This window comes from Salmo salar, chromosome 01, assembly GCF_965601325.2.
Source record: "Salmo salar chromosome 01, fSalSal1, whole genome shotgun sequence".
Classification (NCBI taxonomy): Eukaryota; Metazoa; Chordata; class Actinopteri; order Salmoniformes; family Salmonidae; genus Salmo; species Salmo salar.
The window spans coordinates 54,948,606-54,970,549 of NC_138291.1; the positions used below are offsets into that span (position 1 = coordinate 54,948,606).

General features: G+C 41.9%; 1 protein-coding gene across 1 annotated transcript in view; it reads right to left on the reverse strand.

Annotated features, from left to right (window-relative positions):
* LOC106604928 (kinase non-catalytic C-lobe domain-containing protein 1) overlaps positions 1 to 21,944 on the reverse strand; it is an 80,038-nt gene that overhangs the window by 19,122 nt on the left and 38,972 nt on the right. The window contains exons 18-24 of the mRNA XM_014200072.3: positions 9,896 to 9,989; positions 9,693 to 9,790; positions 8,528 to 8,727; positions 8,076 to 8,192; positions 4,538 to 4,685; positions 4,146 to 4,316; positions 3,329 to 3,544 (exon numbers count right to left, since the gene is read on the reverse strand). Coding sequence (XP_014055547.3) covers positions 3,329 to 3,544; positions 4,146 to 4,316; positions 4,538 to 4,685; positions 8,076 to 8,192; positions 8,528 to 8,727; positions 9,693 to 9,790; positions 9,896 to 9,989 — 1,044 coding nt within the window. The remainder of the gene's footprint in view (positions 1 to 3,328; positions 3,545 to 4,145; positions 4,317 to 4,537; positions 4,686 to 8,075; positions 8,193 to 8,527; positions 8,728 to 9,692; positions 9,791 to 9,895; positions 9,990 to 21,944) is intronic.

Sequence of the window (21,944 nt, forward strand, 5' to 3'; positions counted from 1 at the left end):
TGCAGTTATCCACCCAATACACTGCATGCTTGACATCTCTCTCCCTCTCCAGTGTTGTTACGTAAGATGAAGTAATCTCCTCTGCCTTCCGACCAGCTGTTCCTTCATACTATACCACTGAGATTGTTTTCTACTTCTTTTGAGACTTCTTTGCAATAGTGGCGAATGTCTCGTGATAGGCAACGATTCTTCTTGTGAACAATGCTGTTTTCACACCTGGCATGCGAGGGAGCATGATGACTTTTTGCATATCAACGCTCCTCACAGACCAGTCCTCAGGCCAATCTTTCTGTGCATCAGTCTGGTAATGGCTTCTGCTCTGCCCTGCAGACATCTTATGTTCCTCATATTTCCTACATTGCATGCAGTCGGGGATGGGGATGGTGAATTCACGTGCTGCTTGACTGTTGTCTTGGCAGGCTTGGGTTTCCACGGCCTCATTCTCCCTGTGCTCCATCTTCAGATGATGACCCTGCAGCAAACAGAGCTCGCATTCCTTTACCGCCTTGCGATAGGTTTCATAACCGCAGCTGGCATCTTTGTTCTTCTCCATCTTTGTTCTCCTCACTAGGGAGGTAGAGGCGATATGGGGCATGTTCTCGTCTGTAGTGGCTGATTTGGGGATGGAAGGACTCAATGTGTTGTAGGATTGGATTCATGTTCAATTTGCTCGCTGAAGCTTTCTTTCCCCTCTGATCCTTTGGTGGAATCAGTTTGGTGGTGATTGACTTGCCCATCATCATGACAATCAGCCTGTCTAAGGAGTCAGAGACCACCCACTGGTTCTCCATTTCTTCAAATAATGTTGACACTGTGACTTCAGTTAAACGGGGTCGATCAGGAATCTTTGTTGGAATGTGGCCCTCAAACTCAACTGAAATAAATAGAGCAAATAATCAGGGACATGCATCCTAATGATTCTATTCTGTCATGGATGATAATAATACTGACATTTTGTGGTGTGCAAACATATAATCATAATCCTTTTCAGTTATTCTATAATATAGGATATAATCAATGTTGATTTTAACTTGTGCAAATATTATCATAATCATTTTCACTGTCATAACTCAGTTCATCTATTCATTTCATACCTGCTCGCAAAAAGGCTCTTAAATGTATCTTTATTTAAAAATATAAAAAAATTGCATGGATGGACATTGACAGGAATAAAACCTAGTATTGACGTGGGTGCACTGTCCAAATACACCCTCACATGGCAACTTTGATCCACATGGATACTAATCATCTAGACCACAGGGATTGGTGGAAGACATGCAAAACCGTTTTTTTTTCTGCATTCATGTAATGATGGCACTGAAGCAGACACATTGAGCACACATTTGGCATGTCAAAGCTTGTACTAATTACATATGCCACCAACAAAGGTGGTGGATACAATTTGGGATTTTAACTTTCCTGACCGGGACAGTCACGCAATACTGGAATATAAAAAAGAACCAGAAACCCTGAACATTTGAGTAGATATAGTATTAATGAGCTAGCAATGCTGTGTGTGTGCTCATCTGGAAAACGAGTGTGCGGGGCATTTGACAATTCAGTATGGGGTGCACGTCCAACTGACCGTCAGCTGGCTAGAGATCGTGTGTGTGGTGTAACGTTACAGATTCAAATAACACATGGAATGTCAACCATAATTTTCCCACGGGAATGCTGTGCCATGGTGTTGTATCCCTAGATTAGCTATGTGTGTGTGTAGCTGTCAGTCAGTGTCATACAGGTTCGATTGCATCAGTATCAGAATAAAATGATATGAAACCAAGGTCAAACGCATTAACTGCAGCCAATGGCAGGTTGAAACCAAGCTAAAAGGCAGTAAGTTCAGTTACTGCCATTTACCTTGGTTTCACAGTAACTTTTTGCAGTTACTGCTAATACGACCCCCATTTTCTCCAAAACACAATAGAGGCAGGATACTTGTCCACATGATTAAGCATGCATTTAATGTAACAAAAATGACATTAACTCATTTTCGACCAAATGAGCAGTTACTGCCTTTTTTCTTGGGAGGGCAGTAAAGATGAACATACTTTGGTGCGAAAAGTGCAAATCAATCCCAGAACAACAGCAAAGGACCTTGTGAAGATGCTGGAGGAAACAGATACAAAAGTATCAATATCCACAGTAAAACGAGTCCTATATCGACATAACCTGAAAGGCCACTCAGCAAGGAAGAAGCCACTGCTCCAAAACTGCCATAAAAAGGCCAGACTACGGTTTGCAACTGCACATGGGGACAAAGATCGTACTTTTTGGAGAAATGTCCTCTGGTCTGAGGAAACAAAAATAGAACTGTTTGGCCATTATGAACATCGTTATGTTAGGAGGAAAAAGGGGGAGGCTTGCAAGCTGAAGAACACTATCCCAACCGTGAAGCACAGGGGTGGCAGCATCATGTTGTGGTGGTGCTTTGCTGCAGGATGGACTGGTGCACTTCACAAAATAGATGGCATCATGAGGGAGGAAAATTATGTGGATATATTGACGCAACATCTCAAGAGAGTTAAAGCTTGGTCGCAAATGGGTCTTCCAAATGGACAATGACCCCAGGCATACTTCCAAAGTTGTGGCAAAATGGCTTAAGGACAACAAAGTCAAGATATTGGAGTGGCCATCACAAAGCCCTGACCTCAATCCTATAGAACATTTGTGGGCAGAACTGAAAATGCGTGTGCGAGCAAGGAGGCCTACAAACCTGACTCAGTTACACCAGCTCTGTCAGGAGGAATGGGCCAAAATTCACCCAACTTATTGTGGGAAGCTTGTGGAAGGCTACCTGAAACATTTGACCCAAGTTAAACAATGTAAAGGCAGTGCTACCAAATACTAATTGAGTGTATGTAAACTTCTGACCCACTGGGAATGTGATGAAAGAAATAAAATCTGAAATAAATCATTCTCTCTACTATTATTCTGACATTTCACATTCTTAAAATAAAGTGGTGATCCTAACTGACCTAAGACAGGGCATTTTTACTAGGATTAAATGTCAGGAATTGTGAAAAACTGAGTTTAAATGTACTTGGCTAAGGTGTATGTAAACGTCCACCTTCAACTGTAGGTCTGTGAAATTGTTTTCAGTTCATAAAGTAGTGATTTGTCTCCCCCCAGTGTCTATAAATAACAATGTGTTTGTGAGTGAGTGTGAACGCATGAGAGAGGGAGAAATTGTGCAAGTCTGTTTATCTGTTGCTGCAGGATGATTTGGTGGGCTGTGTGTGCGTGCATGTCAATGTGTGTGTGTGTGTGTGTGCGCGTGTGTGCATGCAGTGTGTGTATGCACATTCGTGCGTGCACATGTGTTTACCTGCTGCAGTAGAGTGAGTTGCTGTGCCGTGTGTTGGGCGCTATGTTCACTCTGACTAAAAGGGTGTCTTTCCTCGCTTCTGAGGCAGCCACTGGAGATGTCATCCATAAGGGAGGTGTAGCAGGGGCGCGGCAGGGCTGCTGCTAATGAGTAGGCCTGGTCTTTGGTCTGGGTCGCCTGGGGCTCCACCACCCTGGATATTCTCCACTGGAAACTCTACAGAGATACATCAACTTAGAAAGGTTCCATCTATGAATGCATATACTGAACTAAAATATGAACGCAATATGCATCAATTTAAACAATTTCACTGAGTTACAGTTCATATAAGGAAATCAGTCAATTGAAATAAATTCATTAGGCCTTAATCTATGGATTTCACATAACTGGGCAATGGTGCAGCCATGGGCCCACTCAATCAGAATGTGTTCCCCCACAAAAGGGCTTTATTACAGACAGAAAAACTCTTCAGCCCCCCGCCACTGTATACACCATTGTCGTACTCATTAGGTCCGACTGTACTAAAAATGATAACAAAAAGTGGTTCTTATTGGACAAGGCAGGTAGTCTCTCCTGGATTCAGTCTGGTTTCTTCTGTTTGGTGCTTATGTTTGGTGTTAATGTAACGTATTCATTCATGTAATGAATATGACACAGCTCTGATGGTCTCCGTCAGTTAAAATATATATTAGTGTAAATGGGTTCCTTTTGAGCCGGACAAACTTCCAGTACTTTGGACCAATCAGATGCTTTTTTTCAGGTAAGACAAACAACATCACCAACATAATAGTACACGTATAATAATCCTTATATGGACCTTCTTTCCAGAGTCCTCAACATGTGATTTTCTGCATATGGTATGGGCAGACAATGCATCATCGTCTTCCTGCATGCTGATTGGGCTCCCACAGCTTTGGCTCCACCTCCTCCTGGGAGAGCTCTGAAGAGTGGTCAGAAGCCTCTCTCCTCTGCTGTCTACTGGAGATACCTAAAGAAGAACCAGATCATCACAAAAACATTGTTTAAGAGTATTGTATTTATAAATACTCTGAAATCGACAACAAAAGCAACCACAAAAACAACAACTATACTGCTACAGATTTAGCTGATAAGTTGAGACATTCATTTAATGATGAATTGACTTGCTTGAGTGATTGGTTTTATCATTCGATTACTTTGTCATTTAATCGATGATTGATCTTTAATTACTTCATTGGTGAGGAAGTTTTCCAGTGTGATCAGCAGGATGGACTTGGGGCTGAAGTCCACCAGTCTGCAGTCAGTCAGCCAGGTTTGCAGCACATCCAGACTCCGATGGTACACCTTAGCACGGTCCCCTGACACATTTGGACCACCTCTGGTAGAAAAAGGATAACCACAAATAACCACAGAAATATAATTACTAGACCTGACATTCTAATTACATAGATTATGATGTGAAATATGAAAATGAGCTATATTCGAGCCTAATATATTTAAATCTTTGGCATACATACTTTTACTCTCTCGGACATAGCTCAGTTGTGGTTTTTGAGAGATTAAAAAAGCTGTCATTATTACAAAAGAGTAAAATAAATTCAGGACAGCTATTTCTCAGAACTCCCCTGGAAGTTTTGATTTTCAGCCCGGGTCAGGCCTGATATTCTGAGAACTGATTTGGGCCTGGGCTTGGATTATTCGACATCATTCCATGTTTGGAGACCAATGCTACTGTAGTAAGAAATAAAGGTGTGCCTGTAGCCTCTCTCTCTCCCTCTCTGTGCCAGACATGAGCCTGCAACTCCCTCTCCAGCTATCCATCCAGCCCAGAACCCAACTTGCTGTAGAGCAGCGTTTCTCAATCCATTCCAAGAGGTGCACATTTTTTGTTCTTATCTATTCCAGACCAAAACCCCATCTAGCTGGCGTCGCTATTGTCCATTTCCGGAGTTAAAACTATGTAGAATAGACTCCCTCCAGTTCTCTCTCAATGTCTCTGAGGAGGTGGTTACGCCTGAGCACTGTAAGCAGGAGTGGAGCCCAGTCTGGTGCAGGAGGATGCAGAGCCCACACATATTAAGGAGGAACTTAGGACCAGTCAGGAAGAAGAGCAGCTTCAGGGGCTTTTTGAAACCAAAGACTCCATATTCACTCCTCTCTTTGTGAAAAGGGAATGTGATCAGGGGAACAGAGTGAGTGAGTCTAAACCATTGGATCTCAAACCCTTTCGCACTGTGAGCCCCCTAAATAGATCTCGACATTGCCTGTGACACTCCAGATAATCAAAGCAATAAGCAGTGACCCAGTAGGACTTGACATCAGCCTACCATTGGATCCCAACCCACCATTGGATCCCAACCTAGCATTGGATCCCAAAACACCATTGAGGAAACCCAGCACTAAACCCAGCCTCAAGTCTAAAAAAATGGCAACAAAAGAAATGCTTCACTTAGATCGGTATGCTGAAGACCCATTTGAAGATTCATTCAGATGACAAGCCATTTAGCTGTGGTTACCGTGAGAAATGCTTCAAGTATTTGTGAAACCTAACCAAACAAATAAGGACTCACACAGGAGAGAAACAATTTATTTGTGGTGACTGGGAAAAGCTTTAATTGCAAGGGGACCCTGAACAGGCACATACTGATTGTCCACAAATAAAGAACACATGACAAAAACGGGAACTCTGTATCATTTTTCTGTGGGTGTCAGATAAATGTACAGTACTCATTCAAGGGGATTATTTATATATTTTTTAAACATTTGTAAAGTAATAGTGAAGACATCAAAACTATAAAATAACACATATGGTATCATGTAGTAACCAAAAACGTGTTAAACAAATCAAAATATATTCTTCAAAGTTGCCACCCTTTGGCTTGATGACAGCTCTGCACACTCTTGGCATTCTCTCAACCTGCTTCATCAGGAATGCTTTTCCAACAGTCTTGAAGGAGTTCCCACATATGTTGAGAACTTACTGGCTGCTTTTGCTTCACTCTGCAGTCCAACTCATCCCAAACCATCTCAATTGGGTTGAGGTCGGGTGATTGTGGAGGCCAGGTCATCTGATGCAGCACTCTCCTTGGTCTGATGCATCACTCTTCTTGGTCAAATATTCCTTACACAGCCTGGAGGTGTGTTGGGTCATTGTCCTGTTGAAAGAAACAATGAGAGTCCATTGCACAAACCAGATGGGATGGTGTATCGCTGCAGAATGTGTGGTAGCCATGCTGGTTAAGTGTGCCTTGAATTCTAAATAAATCGCCAGCAAAGCACCATCCCACCTCCTCCTCCATGCTTCACGGTGGGAACTACACATGCGGAGATCATCTGTTCACCTGCTCTGCGTCTCACAAAGACACAGCGGATGGAACCAAAAATCTCAAATTTGGACTCATCAAACCAAAGGACAGATTTCCACCAGTCTAATGTCCATTGCTTGTGTTTCTAGGCCCAATCAAGTCTCTTCTTATTATTGGTGTCCTTTAGTATTGGTTTCTTTGCAGCAATTTGACAATGAAGACCTGATTCACGCAGTCTCCTCTGAACAGTTGTTGTTGAGATGTGTCTGTTACTTGAACTCTGAAGCATTAATTTGGGCTGCAATTTGTGAGGCTGGTAACTCTAATGAACTTATCCTCTGCAGCAGAGGTAACTCTGGGTCTTCCTTTCCTGTGGCGGAAAGGAAGGAAGTTTCATCATCGCGCTTGATGGTTTTTACGACTGCACTTGAAGAAACTTTCAAAGTTCTTGAAATGATCCGGATTGACTGACCTTCATGTCTTAAAGTAATGATGGACTGACGTTTCTCTTTGCTTATTTGAGCTGTTCATGACATAATATGGACGTGGTCTTTTACCACAAAAATGGCTATCTTCTGTATACCACCACTACCTTAATAACACAACACAACTGATCAGCTCAAATGTGTTAATTAAGAAGGAAAGAAATTCAATAAATGTACTGTATGTTTAAACACCATTTATAGAGTATGACATACACTTATAGATGATTTGTGAAGCATTTATGTAGTGCTTATACTGTAAGTTGTACTTCATTCAAAATGGAACCTATCCTATATAAATACAGTTGGATTTTAATTATGCAATGATCAAACAGTACAGAGTTTTGTTGAAATTCTGGATCCAGCTGAATGGCTAGTTTAATTGTATGGCCCAATCCAACTTTGATAATAACAGTCTATTATTGCAACAAAGGACTTCCATTTTGGATTCATACTCAAGAGGGTAACAAATTCATAACATTTCAAACATGGTGGAAGAATGTTGGACTTATCCCAGGAGCAGGTTACTAGTTCTGAATGATGTTGTCATAGTTAAACCATTCTGTTCAGTTTTCTTGAAGTAAAGTGAATATGAAAAGTATGATAGACTGCAGTTAAAAGGTAGCTTTCATGCCAATATAATTTTATGTGAACAAAAATGTGATCCTCATTTATACAGGCCCATGTTTACAGTTTTCTTACTTGACAGTTATAGTAGTACTGTCATTTTGACTTTTATTTTGAATTTTTTACATGAGTGACCACTCATTTTCTTATTGTTTCTGACAAAAGCCAATTATATTATCTCAATTAACATTTTACCATAGAACTAGAATTACTTGACCAGACATTCTAATTCCACAGAATCAAATAACCATAGAAATAGTATGACTAGAAATGACACCATCCAAAGAGCATGAAATGAATTTGTGTTTTATGTCTGTCTGTCTGTCTTTATTTCTGCTACAGTAGCCTACATACCCTGCTGCTACAGCACTGGTGAATTTTTCCATCAGGAACTGAAGGAGTTCTTGAGGGGTGCAGAAATAGCGGTATGTGTACAGGAACTGTTGGATGTAGCCCTCCAATGGAGCATTTCTGTCAGAGGAGATAGAACACAGAGTTTAGTATGGTAGCTGTCTAAAATAATTAGGACAAATCACAATGAAACACGTTTGGGCACAAATCTAAATAAACAGAAATGTCTGTTTGTGCCATATGTAGGATATAATGTAAAATGTTCAGCAATCATAGGCATGATGGTGGACAGTAAAATGTGGTGCTCAGTTTAATAACACATTGTCCACTAGAGGGACACTATTTAAACCATACGTGCTGATACACTGTTAATCACACTCATGGGTTTAATAGTTCATGTTTTACTGTAACCTAAACGTGTTACTGTAAGCTAATATATAGTTCATTAGTGTTACCTGGCATAGAGGTAGGACATGAGACCCAGGGGTGTGGCGGCCTGCAGGCTGCTCTTCCCTCTCTCTGCCCCAGACAAAGACACCAATCCCAGCACGGAAGGCTCCTCTGAGGGCTGGAGATCCAGAGGGCTCCCTGGACCAGATACTGCCAGGGAGGGGAGGAGGGACATATCCATACCCCACTGATCCACACTCAGAACCTGACCAAAACAACCAGGCAGAGATGCACACTAAAAACAAATGGTTACATATAGTGCCAAATAAGGGTTATTTGGCTTGCAACCATAGCGGAAAACCTTTTAGTGGAACTTTCTTAAAACGTTCTATAAAGAACCATGCTCATAAGGTTCTAAATGGAACCTGTATGTTGCTATAAAGAACACTTTCCTAAGGTTCTATAAAGAACCATAAAAAAGGTTCTATACTCCGCTATGGTCACAACCCTTTTTGGGGCTATATAGAATCATTTTATATGCTACTCTATAAACATTTAAGGGAGAATGGTTCTATTAAGAACCTCTCTCAATCTCAAAGGTTCTTTGTAGAACCATACATGTTCTTTTATTCTAGTTTAATAGCCATATTATATTGTTAAAATTCCATAGGTTTTATTATTGTGTTTATTAACAAGTTGAATCTAATGATGGGTCATTCGCTCCCTGATTTGTATACTGCTACTACCGTTTTTATAGCTTAAAACAACTTTTTTCTCCAGATAAGTTACAAAGTAATTCTCTAAAGAGAGTGAATCCTCACTGCAAAACAATAAATAGTGGGGAGAGCGGATCAATCTGGCCCACTTAGATTGTTTCAGTGCGTTTAAAAAAATAATAATTGTAAGCCAAAAACATTTAGGCTTTACATTGGAGATCTGCAATTTTTTCATGGTTCTAGGTTGATTTTTAAGCATATTTTTTTAAATTAAGAGTTGTTTGGGAGCCAAATGAGCCGGCTCATTTACGTGAAGCCGACTCAACGAAAAGACTCGGAATGCTGATGACTAGTTGAATCAGGTGTGCTAGCTATGAAACGGTTGGGGGTCCCTGAGGTAAGAATTGAGAACTTGTAATTTAGTCAACCATTCTCTATTGACACAAGGCCATACATAAGTCTTTCACAAGACACAGGGCCGGATTAAGAAATCATCTGTTCAACCTGTCCGCACCTCAAGATATTTCTTTACACAGTCTAGGAACTCCACTTTGGACCTCAACTCCTCAAGCTGGACCTTGAGTTTGGACAGCATCAATCTAGCCTCCGAACCTTCAGAAGAAAAACACATAGAAATATTACATTTATTTATTTCTTTATTTATCAACCAATAGTAGACATTGGGAATTATAAAAGTGATGAGGGATTGATTTGTACCTTTATTTTTTCTCTCTTGGTGGAGCAGCTTTTGGTAGAAATTCCGGGTCTTTTTCAGATTCTTCATCTCGATCATGCGCTGCTGTTGAAGCTCCTACAAGGAGAAAATGCAATACATTAAATATAAAGTAGACACCAAGCCATTCAGATCACACACTCTATAAGGCGCCACTCGCCTGCCCACTAGTCATTCGCAAAACATGCCTCTCTTCCTTGCGCACTGCGAGAAGGGAAATGTGGTGATACATCTCACTCATATATGACCCGATTCAGGAAACTAGGTGTATGTCGCAAGTCACGACTTCACAGGAGAGCCGTTTGAACGTAAAAAATATTTTTGTTTATCAAAATGCGTTTTTTGGCAGAAATACCTTCTCGAACATGTGAACTTTTATGTGCCTTAATAACAAATATGTATGCCATCTGTAAATATGAATAAAATCATTAAATTACGAGCCTTGTTGGTTTAGCCACAGAAAAAGTCAGCAACCTTCCCACTAGCCATGATTGGCTGAGATAATGAGTGTGCTGGACATGCCGAGAGAGGAGTATGGATTGGTCTACCATACAGAAGGCTTCTGTCTATTTGAGCTGGTCAGTCTGTGTTGGTAATCTGTCGAATGTATTGTGTAGTGGAGCTGCATAAGTGATGCTCTCCACTTTCTGGAGGATCAAGTTTTGAAATCAGTGGAATTAGAGTATGATAGCTAAAGAGATGGAGAAAACACCTGTCTCCGGATTACATCTTCAAACTAAGGGCAACCGTGGCATGGCATTTGTGACAGGGAGACGCGTCCATCATGCATGATGATGTATACAGGTAAGATAGTCTATAGCTAGCTACATTTTCAGATATTACACATTTCTAATTTTGACAGAAAGTGATTTCATTTGTAGCTAAAGTGTACTGTTAGCTAGCTAGTTAACCTGTTGGGTCTAGGGGGCAGCATTTGCACGTCTGGATAAAAAAAATGTACCCGATTTAATCTGGTTACTAATCCTACCCAGTAACTAGAATATGCATATACTTATTATATATGGATAGAAAACACTCTAAAGTTTCCAAAACTGTTTGAATGGTGTCTGTGAGTATAACAGAACTCATTTGGCAGGCAAAACCCTGAGACATTTTCTGACAGGAAGTGGATACCTGATGTGTTGTATTGACTTTAAACCTATCCCATTGAAAAACACAGGGGTTTAGGAATATTTTGGCACTTCCTATTGCTTCCACTAGATGTCACCAGCCTTTACAAAGTGTTTTGAGTCTTCTGGAGGGAGATCTGACCGAACAAGAGCCATGGAACGATGATGTCCCATTAGACACCTGGCGCGCGAGTTCATGTTGGGTACCCTCGTTCCAATACGTTATAAAAGAGTATGCATTCGTCCACCTTGAATATTATTCATGTTCTGGTTAAAAAAGGCCCTAATGATTTATGCTATACAACGTTTGACATGTTTGAACGAACGGAAATATATTTTTTCCCCTCGTTCATGACGAGAAGTCCGGCTGGCTTAGATCATGTGCGAACAAGACGGAGATTTTTGGACATAAATGATGAGCTTTTTTGAACAAAACTACATTCGTTATGGACCTGTGATACCTGGAAGTGACATCTGATGAAGAGAATCAAAGGTAATGGATTATTTACATAGTATTTTCGATTTTAGATCTCCCCAACATGACGTCTAGTCTGTATCGCAACGCGTATTTTTCTGGGCGCAGTGCTCAGATTATTGCAAAGTGTGATTTCCCAGTAAGGTTATTTTTAAATCTGGCAAGTTGATTGCGTTCAAGAGATGTAAATCTATAATTCTTTAAATGACAATATAATATTTTACCAATGTTTTCTAATTTTAATTATTTAATTTGTTACGCTGACTTGACTGCCGGTTATTGGAGGGAAACGATTTCCTCAACATCAATGCCATAGTAAAACGCTGTTTTTGGATATAAATATGAACTTGATAGAACTAAAAATGCATGCATTGTCTAACATAATGTCCTAGGAGTGTCATCTGATGGAGATTGTAAAAGGTTAGTGCATCATTTTAGCTGGTTTTATGGTTTTGGTGACCCTGTCTTTGACTTGACAAAACATTACACACAACTCTTGTAAATGTACTGTCCTAACATACTCTAAATTTATGCTTTCGCCGTAAAACCTTTTTGAAATCGTAAAACGTGGTTAGATTAAGGAGATGTTTATCTTTCAAATGGTGTAAAATAGTTGTATTTTTGAAAAATTTGAATTTTGACATTTATTTGGATTCAAATTTGCCGCTCTTGAAATGCACCTGCTGTTGATGGAGTGCACCACGGGTGGCACGCTAGCGTCCCACCTAGCCCCAAGAGGTTAACACTAGCTGGCTGGCTTCCTAGCTGACACTATTATTTGTATCCTAGAGCCATTTGCTTTTCTAGCTAGAGCCTAATGTTAGCTAGCTAACATTGAACCTGGTTGGTTAGCTCCCACCATATTCATGCAGGGTAGTAACGACATGATTTGGCACTGTGTTCATTGTTGTTTAACTAGCTAACGTTAGCTGGATGGCTCGTTAGCTAACGTTACGCAACGTGTGTGATCTTACACAATGTTTACCTAGCTAGGTTCATTGTTTAGCTAGCTATCTACATGTCTTAAGCTAAAGTGTACAACACCAATTGAACATGGCCAGTGTCAATAAACGTCTGCAAAAAAGCGTAATGAAATTGTTGCCAACAGAGCTGGTTAGGCTGTTTTCATTTTTTTTTTTGTCATTTTAGCAGACGCTCTTATCCAGAGCGACTTACAGTAGTGAATGCATACATTTCATACATTTTTTTCCCCCCGTACTGGTCCCCCGTGGGAATCGAACCCACAACCCTGGCGTTGCAAACACCATGCTCTACCAACTGAGCCACACGGGACCACATGTTATCCATAGGTAAACAAATCATCGGCCAGAGCGTCAAGTGTGCGCTCTGAACGCTCTGAGAGCAAAACGAGATGGGTGGGGCTAAAGCTTAAGAGGGTGTGAACAATGTTGAATGGGTGTAGACAAAGAGCTCCTCACTAGATACCAAAACATTCAAAGGCCATTTTCTCAAAAGTGAGTTTACAAGTTTATCAACATTCAAAGCAGAATTACTTTCCCATTGTTCCTCAAAAATGCAGTGTATGATATACTATTTTGTAGCTCTGAGTCTCTACTTTTATCCAATGTATAAAACACCATTTCAAATGTTGCTACCTAAGACCCGAATCCAAGTGGTGAGTAACATATCATATAACCGGGGTTAAGAAATTAACCTTGAGTTCTATTTAAAATATTTGTTGAGATGTATCACTTATGGTATATGGCCAACTCTCGTATCATAGACATGCCTTTCGAACACAGGTAGTCATCCAACACATTCCTCCCTCAGAGATTCTGACACTGAGGACATTATGCAACAACGAAGGTGCAGTAACATCCAGTCGGCACAACTTAATAAAAGTATGAGGGGTAGCCCAACAAGCCATATCACAAATGCCTTTAAACAGTGCCCAAGAGGTAGCCATGCCTCTGGTGGAATGAGCACTCAGGCCCTCCAGGGGCTGTAAACCTTTGCTATTATAAGCCAATATAATAGCCTCCACTATCCAATGGGACAGTCATTGACCCTTGAGGGGGGCACTCAGGAAACAAAGAGCTGGTCGCTCTTGCGTAGTGCTCTAAATCTATCCAAGTAAATGCACAACACGCGTACTGGACACAAACGGTGTGAAGGGCGACGGGTGGAAAACCACAAGCTCTAAGGCGAGACAATTCTGTTTTGCAACGTAAGGGCAATCAGTAAAGCAGTTTACATAAAAGATATTTCATCTCCACGCTTTCCAGCGGTTGCTGTGAAATAGCCTCAAACACAATAAACAGGTCCCAAGACGGGGCTAAAGGTTTGGAGACTGGGCGTAAGCAACTTGCTCCCTTCATAAAATGACATAACAGAGGGTGCTGTGTTGTATAAGCCTATATGGCAGACCGAGATAGCAGCTAAACAGACCTTTACAGTGGAGAAAGCTTTCACTCTGTCCAAAAGGTCTTGCAAAAAGCATCAAATCATGATACAAAGCACTGGTAAGGAATTACAGTTGAAGTCAGAAGTTTACATACACATAGGTTGGAGTCATTAAAACTCGTTTTTCAACCACTCCACAAATTTCTTGTTAACAAACTATAGTTTTGGCAAGTCGGTTAGGACATCTACTTTGTGCATGACACAAGTCATTTTTACAACAATTGTTTACAGAGAGATTATTTCACTTAAAATTCACTGTATCACAATTCCAATGGGTCAGAAGTTTACATACACTAAGTTAACTGTGCCTTTAAACAAGCTTGGAAAATTCCAGAAAATGATGGCATGGCTTTAGAAGCTTCTGATAGGCTAATTGACATCATTTGAGTCAATTGGAGGTGTACCTGTGGATGTATTTCAAGGTTTACCTTCAAACTCAGTGCCTTTTTGCTTGACATCATGGGAAAATCAAAAGAAATCAGCCAAGAAATCAGAAAAATTAATTGTAGACCTCCACAAGTCTGGTTCATCCTTGGGAGCAATTTCCAAACACCTGAAGGTACCACGTTCATCTGTACAAACAATAGTAGCAAGTATTAACACCATGGGACCACGCAGCCGTCATACTGCCCAGGAAGGATACGCGTTCTGTCTCCTAGAGATGAACGTACTTGTGAAACGTGCAAATCAATCCTAGAACAACAGCAAAGGACCTTGTGAAGATGCTGGAGGAAACGGGTACAAAAGTATCTATATCCACAATAAAACGAGTCCTCTATCGACATAACCTGAAAGGCCGCTCAGCAAGGAAGAAGCCACTGCTCCAAAACCACCATAAAAAAGGCAGACTACGGTTTGCAACTGCACATGGGGACAAAGATCATACTTTTTGGAGAAATGTCCTCTGGTCTGATGAAACAAAAATAGAACTGTTTGGCCATAATGACCATCATTATGTTTGGAGGGAAAAGGGGGAGGCTTGCAAGCCGAAGAACACCATCCCAACCGTGAAGCACGGGGCTGGCAGCATCTTGTTGTGGGGGTGCCTAAAACAGGGAATTCTCATGAGGATTAAATGTCAGGAATTGTGAAAAACTGAGTTTAAATGTACTTGGCTAAGTGTATGTAAACTTCCGACTTCAACTGTATCTGTCTCTGGTCACACCACTTCTCAAAAACACATTTACATTTTAGTAGACGCTCTTATCCAAACACGGCACTTGATTCAATAGAGTGAGCATGTAGAAGGGGCTCTTGCACTCTGGATAGCCTCAAAGCCTGTTGCATTCAGATTCATCCTTTCTCGGGCTAGACCCGGGGGTTACTGGATGAGGATGGAAAATCTTTCCATTTGCTTGGGTCATCAGGACCCTGCGTAACGGTAGTTTCTCTGACTGTAGAGGGGCTACCAGAATGAGGAATAAGCCTTGGTCACTCGCTCTGACCAAATGCCGTCCATATTATCTCCGAAGAGAATTCTCTTCGGGTTATTGTCACAGCAGCGTATATCCCCCCTCAAGCCGATACCACGACGGCTATCTAGGAACTTGAGTGGACATTAACTTGAGTGGACACTGGACATTATGAAAACTTGAAACCATATATCCTGAGGCTGCATTTATTATAACTGGGGATTTTAACAAAGCAAATGTGAGGAAAAGGCTACCTAAATTCTATCAGCATATCGACTGTAGTAATCTCGCTGGAAAAACACTCGATCATTGTAATTCCAACTTCCGGGATGCATACAAGGTCCTCCCCCGCCCTCCAGCAAATCTAACCATGACTTCATTTTGCTCCTCCCTTCCTATAGGCAGAAACTCAAACAGGATGTATACGTGCTAAGGACTATTCAACGCTGGTCTGACCAATCGGAATCCACGCTTCAAGATTGTTTTGATCATGCAGACTGGGATATGTTCCGGGTAGCTTCTAAGATTAATATTGATATGTACACTGAGACGGTGACTGATTTCATCAAGAAGTGTATGGGAGATGTTGTACCCACAGTGACTATTAAAACCTACTCTAACCAGAAACCGTGGATAGATGGCAGCATTAGCGCAAAACTGAAAGCTTAAACCACAGCATTTAACCATGGCGAGGTGACTGGGAATATGGCAGAATACAAAGAGAGTAGTCATTCCCTCCACAAGGCAATCAAACAGGCAAAACATCAGTATAGAGACAAAGTGGAGTCGTAATTCAATGGCTCAGACACAAGACGTATGTATGTGGCAGGGTCTACAGAAAATCCCGGACTACAAAAGGAAAACCAGCCATGTCGTGGACACCGTCGTCTTGCTTCCAGACAAGCTAAACAAGTTCTTTGCCCGCTTTGAGGATAACGTTTACATATCTTACAAAATAAAGGAGCCGATTGTGGACTACAGGAAACAGCAGAGGGAGCACCCCCCCATCCCCCAAAAAGATCATCAAGGACAACAACCACCCAAGCCACTGCCTGTTCACCCCACTATCATCCAGAAGGAAAGGTCAGCACAGGTGCATCAAAGCTGGGACTGAGAAACTGTTTTTCAGTCTCTATCTTAAGGCCATCAGACTGTTAAATAGCCATCACTAGCACAGAGAGGCTGCTGACTACATACACAGAAATCCTTGGCCACTTTAATAAATGGAACACTAGTCACTTTAATAATATGTGCTCCTAAAACCCGACCCATTGTGCAGCGATTCATTCCTATGCGTACGGAGGGGGCTCACTCTTTCCTCCAAGTGCCCTCGGTGTCACAGCTCTCCCTTTGGCTCTTCTCTAAGTAGCTGAGGCAGGAAGACCATTTGTCAGTCGCCACCAAGCAGTGTCCCCCGTTGTGATGGGGGGGTGTCTGTGCTCCACCAGCAAGAGGACAGGCCAGGACATCGTGTGAGCTGTGCACTGTCCATCTCTGCTGCTGGGGACTTACCTATGTCGGGCGCCCCTTCTTCCCTCCAGGGGAAGGACTTGGCAGGAATTGCAGGAAGTCTGTTTTCTCCTTGTCTGACAAGCTGGACAAGTTGCGCCAAAGGGCTCTCTATCCTACCACACCAAGGCTCCTGGAGTGCACACAGGCTTGAATGGCACTTCTGGAGGATGAGATCTGTAACCACACAGATCTCATCCCAAAGGTCTGTGGCCGGATGTGATTTTGACCAAGAGTTTGCCCATCTCTTGTAGCAAATCAGCCTGGTAAGCCAGCAGCAGGGATGTTACATTTAATGGCCTTTACTGAATGTGCCACAGACACTAAGACCTTCTGGAATAAGGAGGAGGTGAAGCGCTCCATCTTTCCAGGGAGAGTAGTGCCGGCTGTAGCCGAGGCATTGGGGTTGAGGTGGCTAGCCAATGAAAGCTCGACCACCGGCGGCTTGCCGAAGTCAGTCTCCTCCATGCCCTGAAAATCCATGCTTACAAAGTGTCAGGTTAGGACTTTACTGGACAGGGGCTTGTCCCAAGATGGGACCGCTGGGAGTAGTTGCTTCCCCAGGATGGTGCGAGAGGGGAGCTTCCTCCCGTCGATCCAATCCCTCTATGTGCTGCCACCCCCCATGGTTGCGGGCCAGTCAATACCAAGCATGGACGCTGCCCATTTGGAAACATCGACAATCCCGAATATTTTCATCGAATGCAGATGCTCCGCTGAGTGAGGAAGAGGGCCTCGTGCTATGGGGTTGGGCTTCCTCTTTTTCCTCGCTGGCTTTAAGGAGTTCGTATTCCTCCTCCATTGCGAATATCCAAGACCCCGCCTACGCTGCTTCTGTCTGAAACAGAGGACAGAGATAGTCCAAAACCTCGTCCCAGGAGGGCTGGGTAGCCTCCAAGCCCGGAGGCTGTACTGGCGACGAGTCTGGTTTAGGGGCTGCTCTGCGCGCTCGCCGTTTGAGGACACTCGCAGGCTGTGCCCTAAAATGCACACATGACTCTGGGATAGCGAGAGATGCTTCTGCGTCCTCAAGCCCCATGCAGGCGGCACACAAAGAGTGTGTATCCTTGCCGGAAATAGTAGCCTTGCATGGACACAGGCGTGCCGGTGCTGGGGCAGGAGTCCTGCTCGTAGTAACAGGCTCCATGGCTACGAGATTCACTTTTGCCATAGTTCTCATGCAAAGCTAGCTAGCATTCACCTCGTGAGCTAATAGCCTAGCTAGTTAGCACAATACTAGCCGGAGAAAGCTCATGCTTTCTTTGTCTCTCGATGAACAATGTGTTTCTCTCGGCTGTCAAACTGTAAAGCTAAGGACGGACAGTCTAGTCAACACGACACAAGGGGACATGGGTCGAACTAAACGAGAGAGAGGAGAGCTAGCGATTCTACCTCGCCAGGAGAAAAGCCAGTTGTATAGCAAGCTTTCCAGCAAGCTAGCTAGGTTAGCCAAGCCTTCTGGCGAGAGCTAGCCAAGTTTCAGCAACTAGCCATGTGACGATAGCTACCACTGGAGACGTAGTGAGTAGAAAATTCTGAGAATTCTACACGAAGCAAAATAACTTTCCTTACAGTCAGTCAATAATAGGACTGAGGTCGAATGTTCAACAGTGTTAACCTCACGGTTCGACTAGGAACTGTTTAGCAGGAAGACAGGTTCAGGTCGTGCTGAGGAGAGCTTCAGGAGCATAGTGACTCTTTGCAAGGAAGAGAGTGCGAATGACTAGTCGCTGGGCAAGTGACGCCCTATTCACCACTCGACCTGTCTCCGACAGACACTATGTGATTGGTTTCTAACATTGTGGATCGCTGCTCTTACCATACCATAAGTGATATATTTCAAATACTTTTTTCGATGTAACCCTTTTTGGTTCCAGGTAGAACCTTTTCACCAAAGGGTTCTTTAAGCGTTTTTTGTTGGGTGAAAATGTTGTCCTAGTAGGGATAGCCGAAGAACCCATTAGGGTGTAGATGCAGCACACAAAGAGCCTTTTAGAATGTCTCCAATGTATGTACAGGGCTGGCTCTCTGCTTGCATCACTCACTATGGTAACAGAAATCAATAGATCTTTTGAAGTGAGAAACGGGGCACATCTAATACCGATTTGGAGCCATGGCTCTTAATGTGTGAGAGTGGGGCGGTCAGACTGTTCCAGTGAAGGAGCAGATAAAAGCCCACATCATTACCATCAAAGCATACACAGACAAATACAGCTCATTGTTATTCTATTACACATGATAATGACCTTTCTGTCGAAGGTCGGAAATATATCATATTAATATTCAATAACAGTTTGGAGAACATAATGTGTCAATTACCCTAAAACCCCCAACTCCTTTCTTCCTATCCACCTCAAATCATGATCATACCATGATTTGCTACAGCTATTAATGTCGTTTTGCTTGGTTTTAAACAAATAATCTCGTAGACTTTTCATGAAATCCATGCACTTATCCAATTTGACTGAAAGTGTAATTACTATATAATCATAAATGTATAGTAATTTATTAAAACAATGTTATTTGGTGCATGCTGACAATAAAAAAATTATATTATAATGTAACTCAAACAGAAGGAGTTGCAAGGCAGTGGTACATTCTCTACTATAGGCCATTACTCAATCCAATAATTTTAAATTAAGGCCGAGGCTGCGGATCTGAAGGCAACCACCCCATTCCGCCCGTCCCACCCCCCCTGGAAGCCTCTTCCCCAGAGTCGAGAGTCTGAAATCACGTTCCGCTCATGTGTTTCTTTACCTCTACTTTACGCACTATTTTTTATGGTCACCCTCTCTTCACATTTCTCACTGTCAATCGTGAATAATAATTCTTTAAGTTTTACCATGCAGCATCCACATGCCAACCATTTGATCTCAATCAGTGTCATGGGAATATGCATCGTCTCGAGTTATGTACAATGTTGTTTTGAAGTACAATGTTGTTTTGAATTATGTACAGTGAGCGAATTTTAGAGCGGATGATGTTAACAAACTGTAGCATACCTGTGTTTTGTTTCAAACAAAGCACATATTTTGACTAGTGGCTCGTGTGATGTTGAGTTTTGGGTGCTTGAGAGAAAGTTGCGACCATTCGCACAATGATCCCAAATTCTCATAAGAAATTAAGTGGTGTTTTTGTCTTACAGTAATGTTACACTATGCTATTACAATTGATTCTGTTATGGAGAATATTACCATTATGTGTTCTTGCAGACATTGATTCAGCTTTAATATAACTTTTCTAAACAAATAACTCACTTTATTTGAATTAACTTTATTGGGTGTCTTGAAAAGTGCATAAATTAAAATGTATTATTATTAAAATAATAGCACCATTCTCCATTCATCACTGAATATTCGCCAGAGTAGCCTGTTTTCCGGGTAGCTGAAACGAGCAGAGCAGAGACTGTGCGTAAAGTAGAGAATCCCGAACATGTGCACAAACTTTGGACCTTTAGCTGTCGGGAAGAGGGTTGCAGAGAATTCGGATCCACAGCCACTCTGTTATATCAAAAATGCCACTCCTATGTAACTGACATTACACAATGTCTGTATCGTCATAAGAAATGAATACAGCTTGACCATTGGCTGCAATGCAACAAACAATGCCAGGATAAAATTGTGTTCAAAGAGAGAGGAGGCCTTTTAATATAGTGAGTTGAACAGTAGAATTAGAACAGCCTTAGGCAATGACACTGTATTACAGTTTTTTACAATCGCTAGGACCCATTTCTCAATACTTAGGTCACTTTTTAAAAACTCTTCACACAGCGAGCACAACAGCAGTCTATCTGGGCTAAACTGTGGATCATTTTTCATTGCTTTGCACAAAATGCATTCAATGACTACATCTTTCAAATGTCATGAATTCTTTTCTCACTCAGACACAAGCACCACCAAAACTCTATGTACCTACATGCCAATTTGCACATGTTTACATACTCTTTTCAAAACTGTTAAACTTAAGTTCAAAACCTAACATAATACAAAATTGAATAAGACAGCAATCTGCTACAGTAATATCGTATTGAAATCTATTCAAATATAAACAATTAAATACTATCAAAACAATTAGACCAACCACGGCTGATTCCCATTGTAGCTGAACACCTACCCAGGTATTAGTCTTTCAATTTCATTACCATCTATACAAAAGGGGACATCTTAGGAATAATGCTGTACTGTAATGTAAACATGGACCCAGACAGAGATAGAGAAGTGGCTGACAGAGGAAGAAGAGTGGCTGGGAGAGGGAGAGGAGTACGTATGCGTGGTGGAAGAAGACTGAGAGGAAGATCAAGAGCTGTAGTCTCAGGTGAGATTAGGGCTACTATAATTGATCATGTAATAAATCATGGTCTATCAATGAGCGACGCTGGTCTGAGAGGGCAATCCAAATCTGTAACACTCAACAGTGGCATCTATTGTGAGAAATTTCTGGCAAAACAACAGGTAAGATGTGCATTTTGCAAGGGCATCTGACTGAACTGCACATTACAGAAGTAAATTGAGCAAAGCCTCCAAACCCACTTGTGCGTAATTGTTTTTGCATTTCGGCTCAGGACCCAACAATTACCTCCCATAGGCGGGAGAGGTAGGATTTTCACTGCTGTGCAGGAAACTGCAATTGTTGATATGGTCATCAGAAAGAATGGCATAAAACTCACAGAGATTCGGGACAGAGTGATGGCAGACAACATTACATTTGGAAATATTCACAATGTAAGCATAACAACTATTTCTAGAGTCCTGAAACAACATCAAGTCAGGATGAAGCAGTTGTACACTGTCCCCTTTGAGAGGAACTCTGAACGGGTCAAGCAACTCAGGTCCAATATGTCCAGGTAAGATGACTATAAAATACACAACTGGTTTTGAACAAAACCAAACAGGGCAGAGTTTTTAGGTATAATGTAAACTACCGTAATAGCCTAACTCTTATGTTGCCTTGTGGATTTATTTTAGATAGTCATGGAGATTGAAGCCAGGCAAACACCCCACATACTCATCTTTGTGGATGAGGCTGGTTTCAACTTGGCCAAAACATGGTGGTGAGGAAGGAATGTGATTGGGAAACGAGCCAC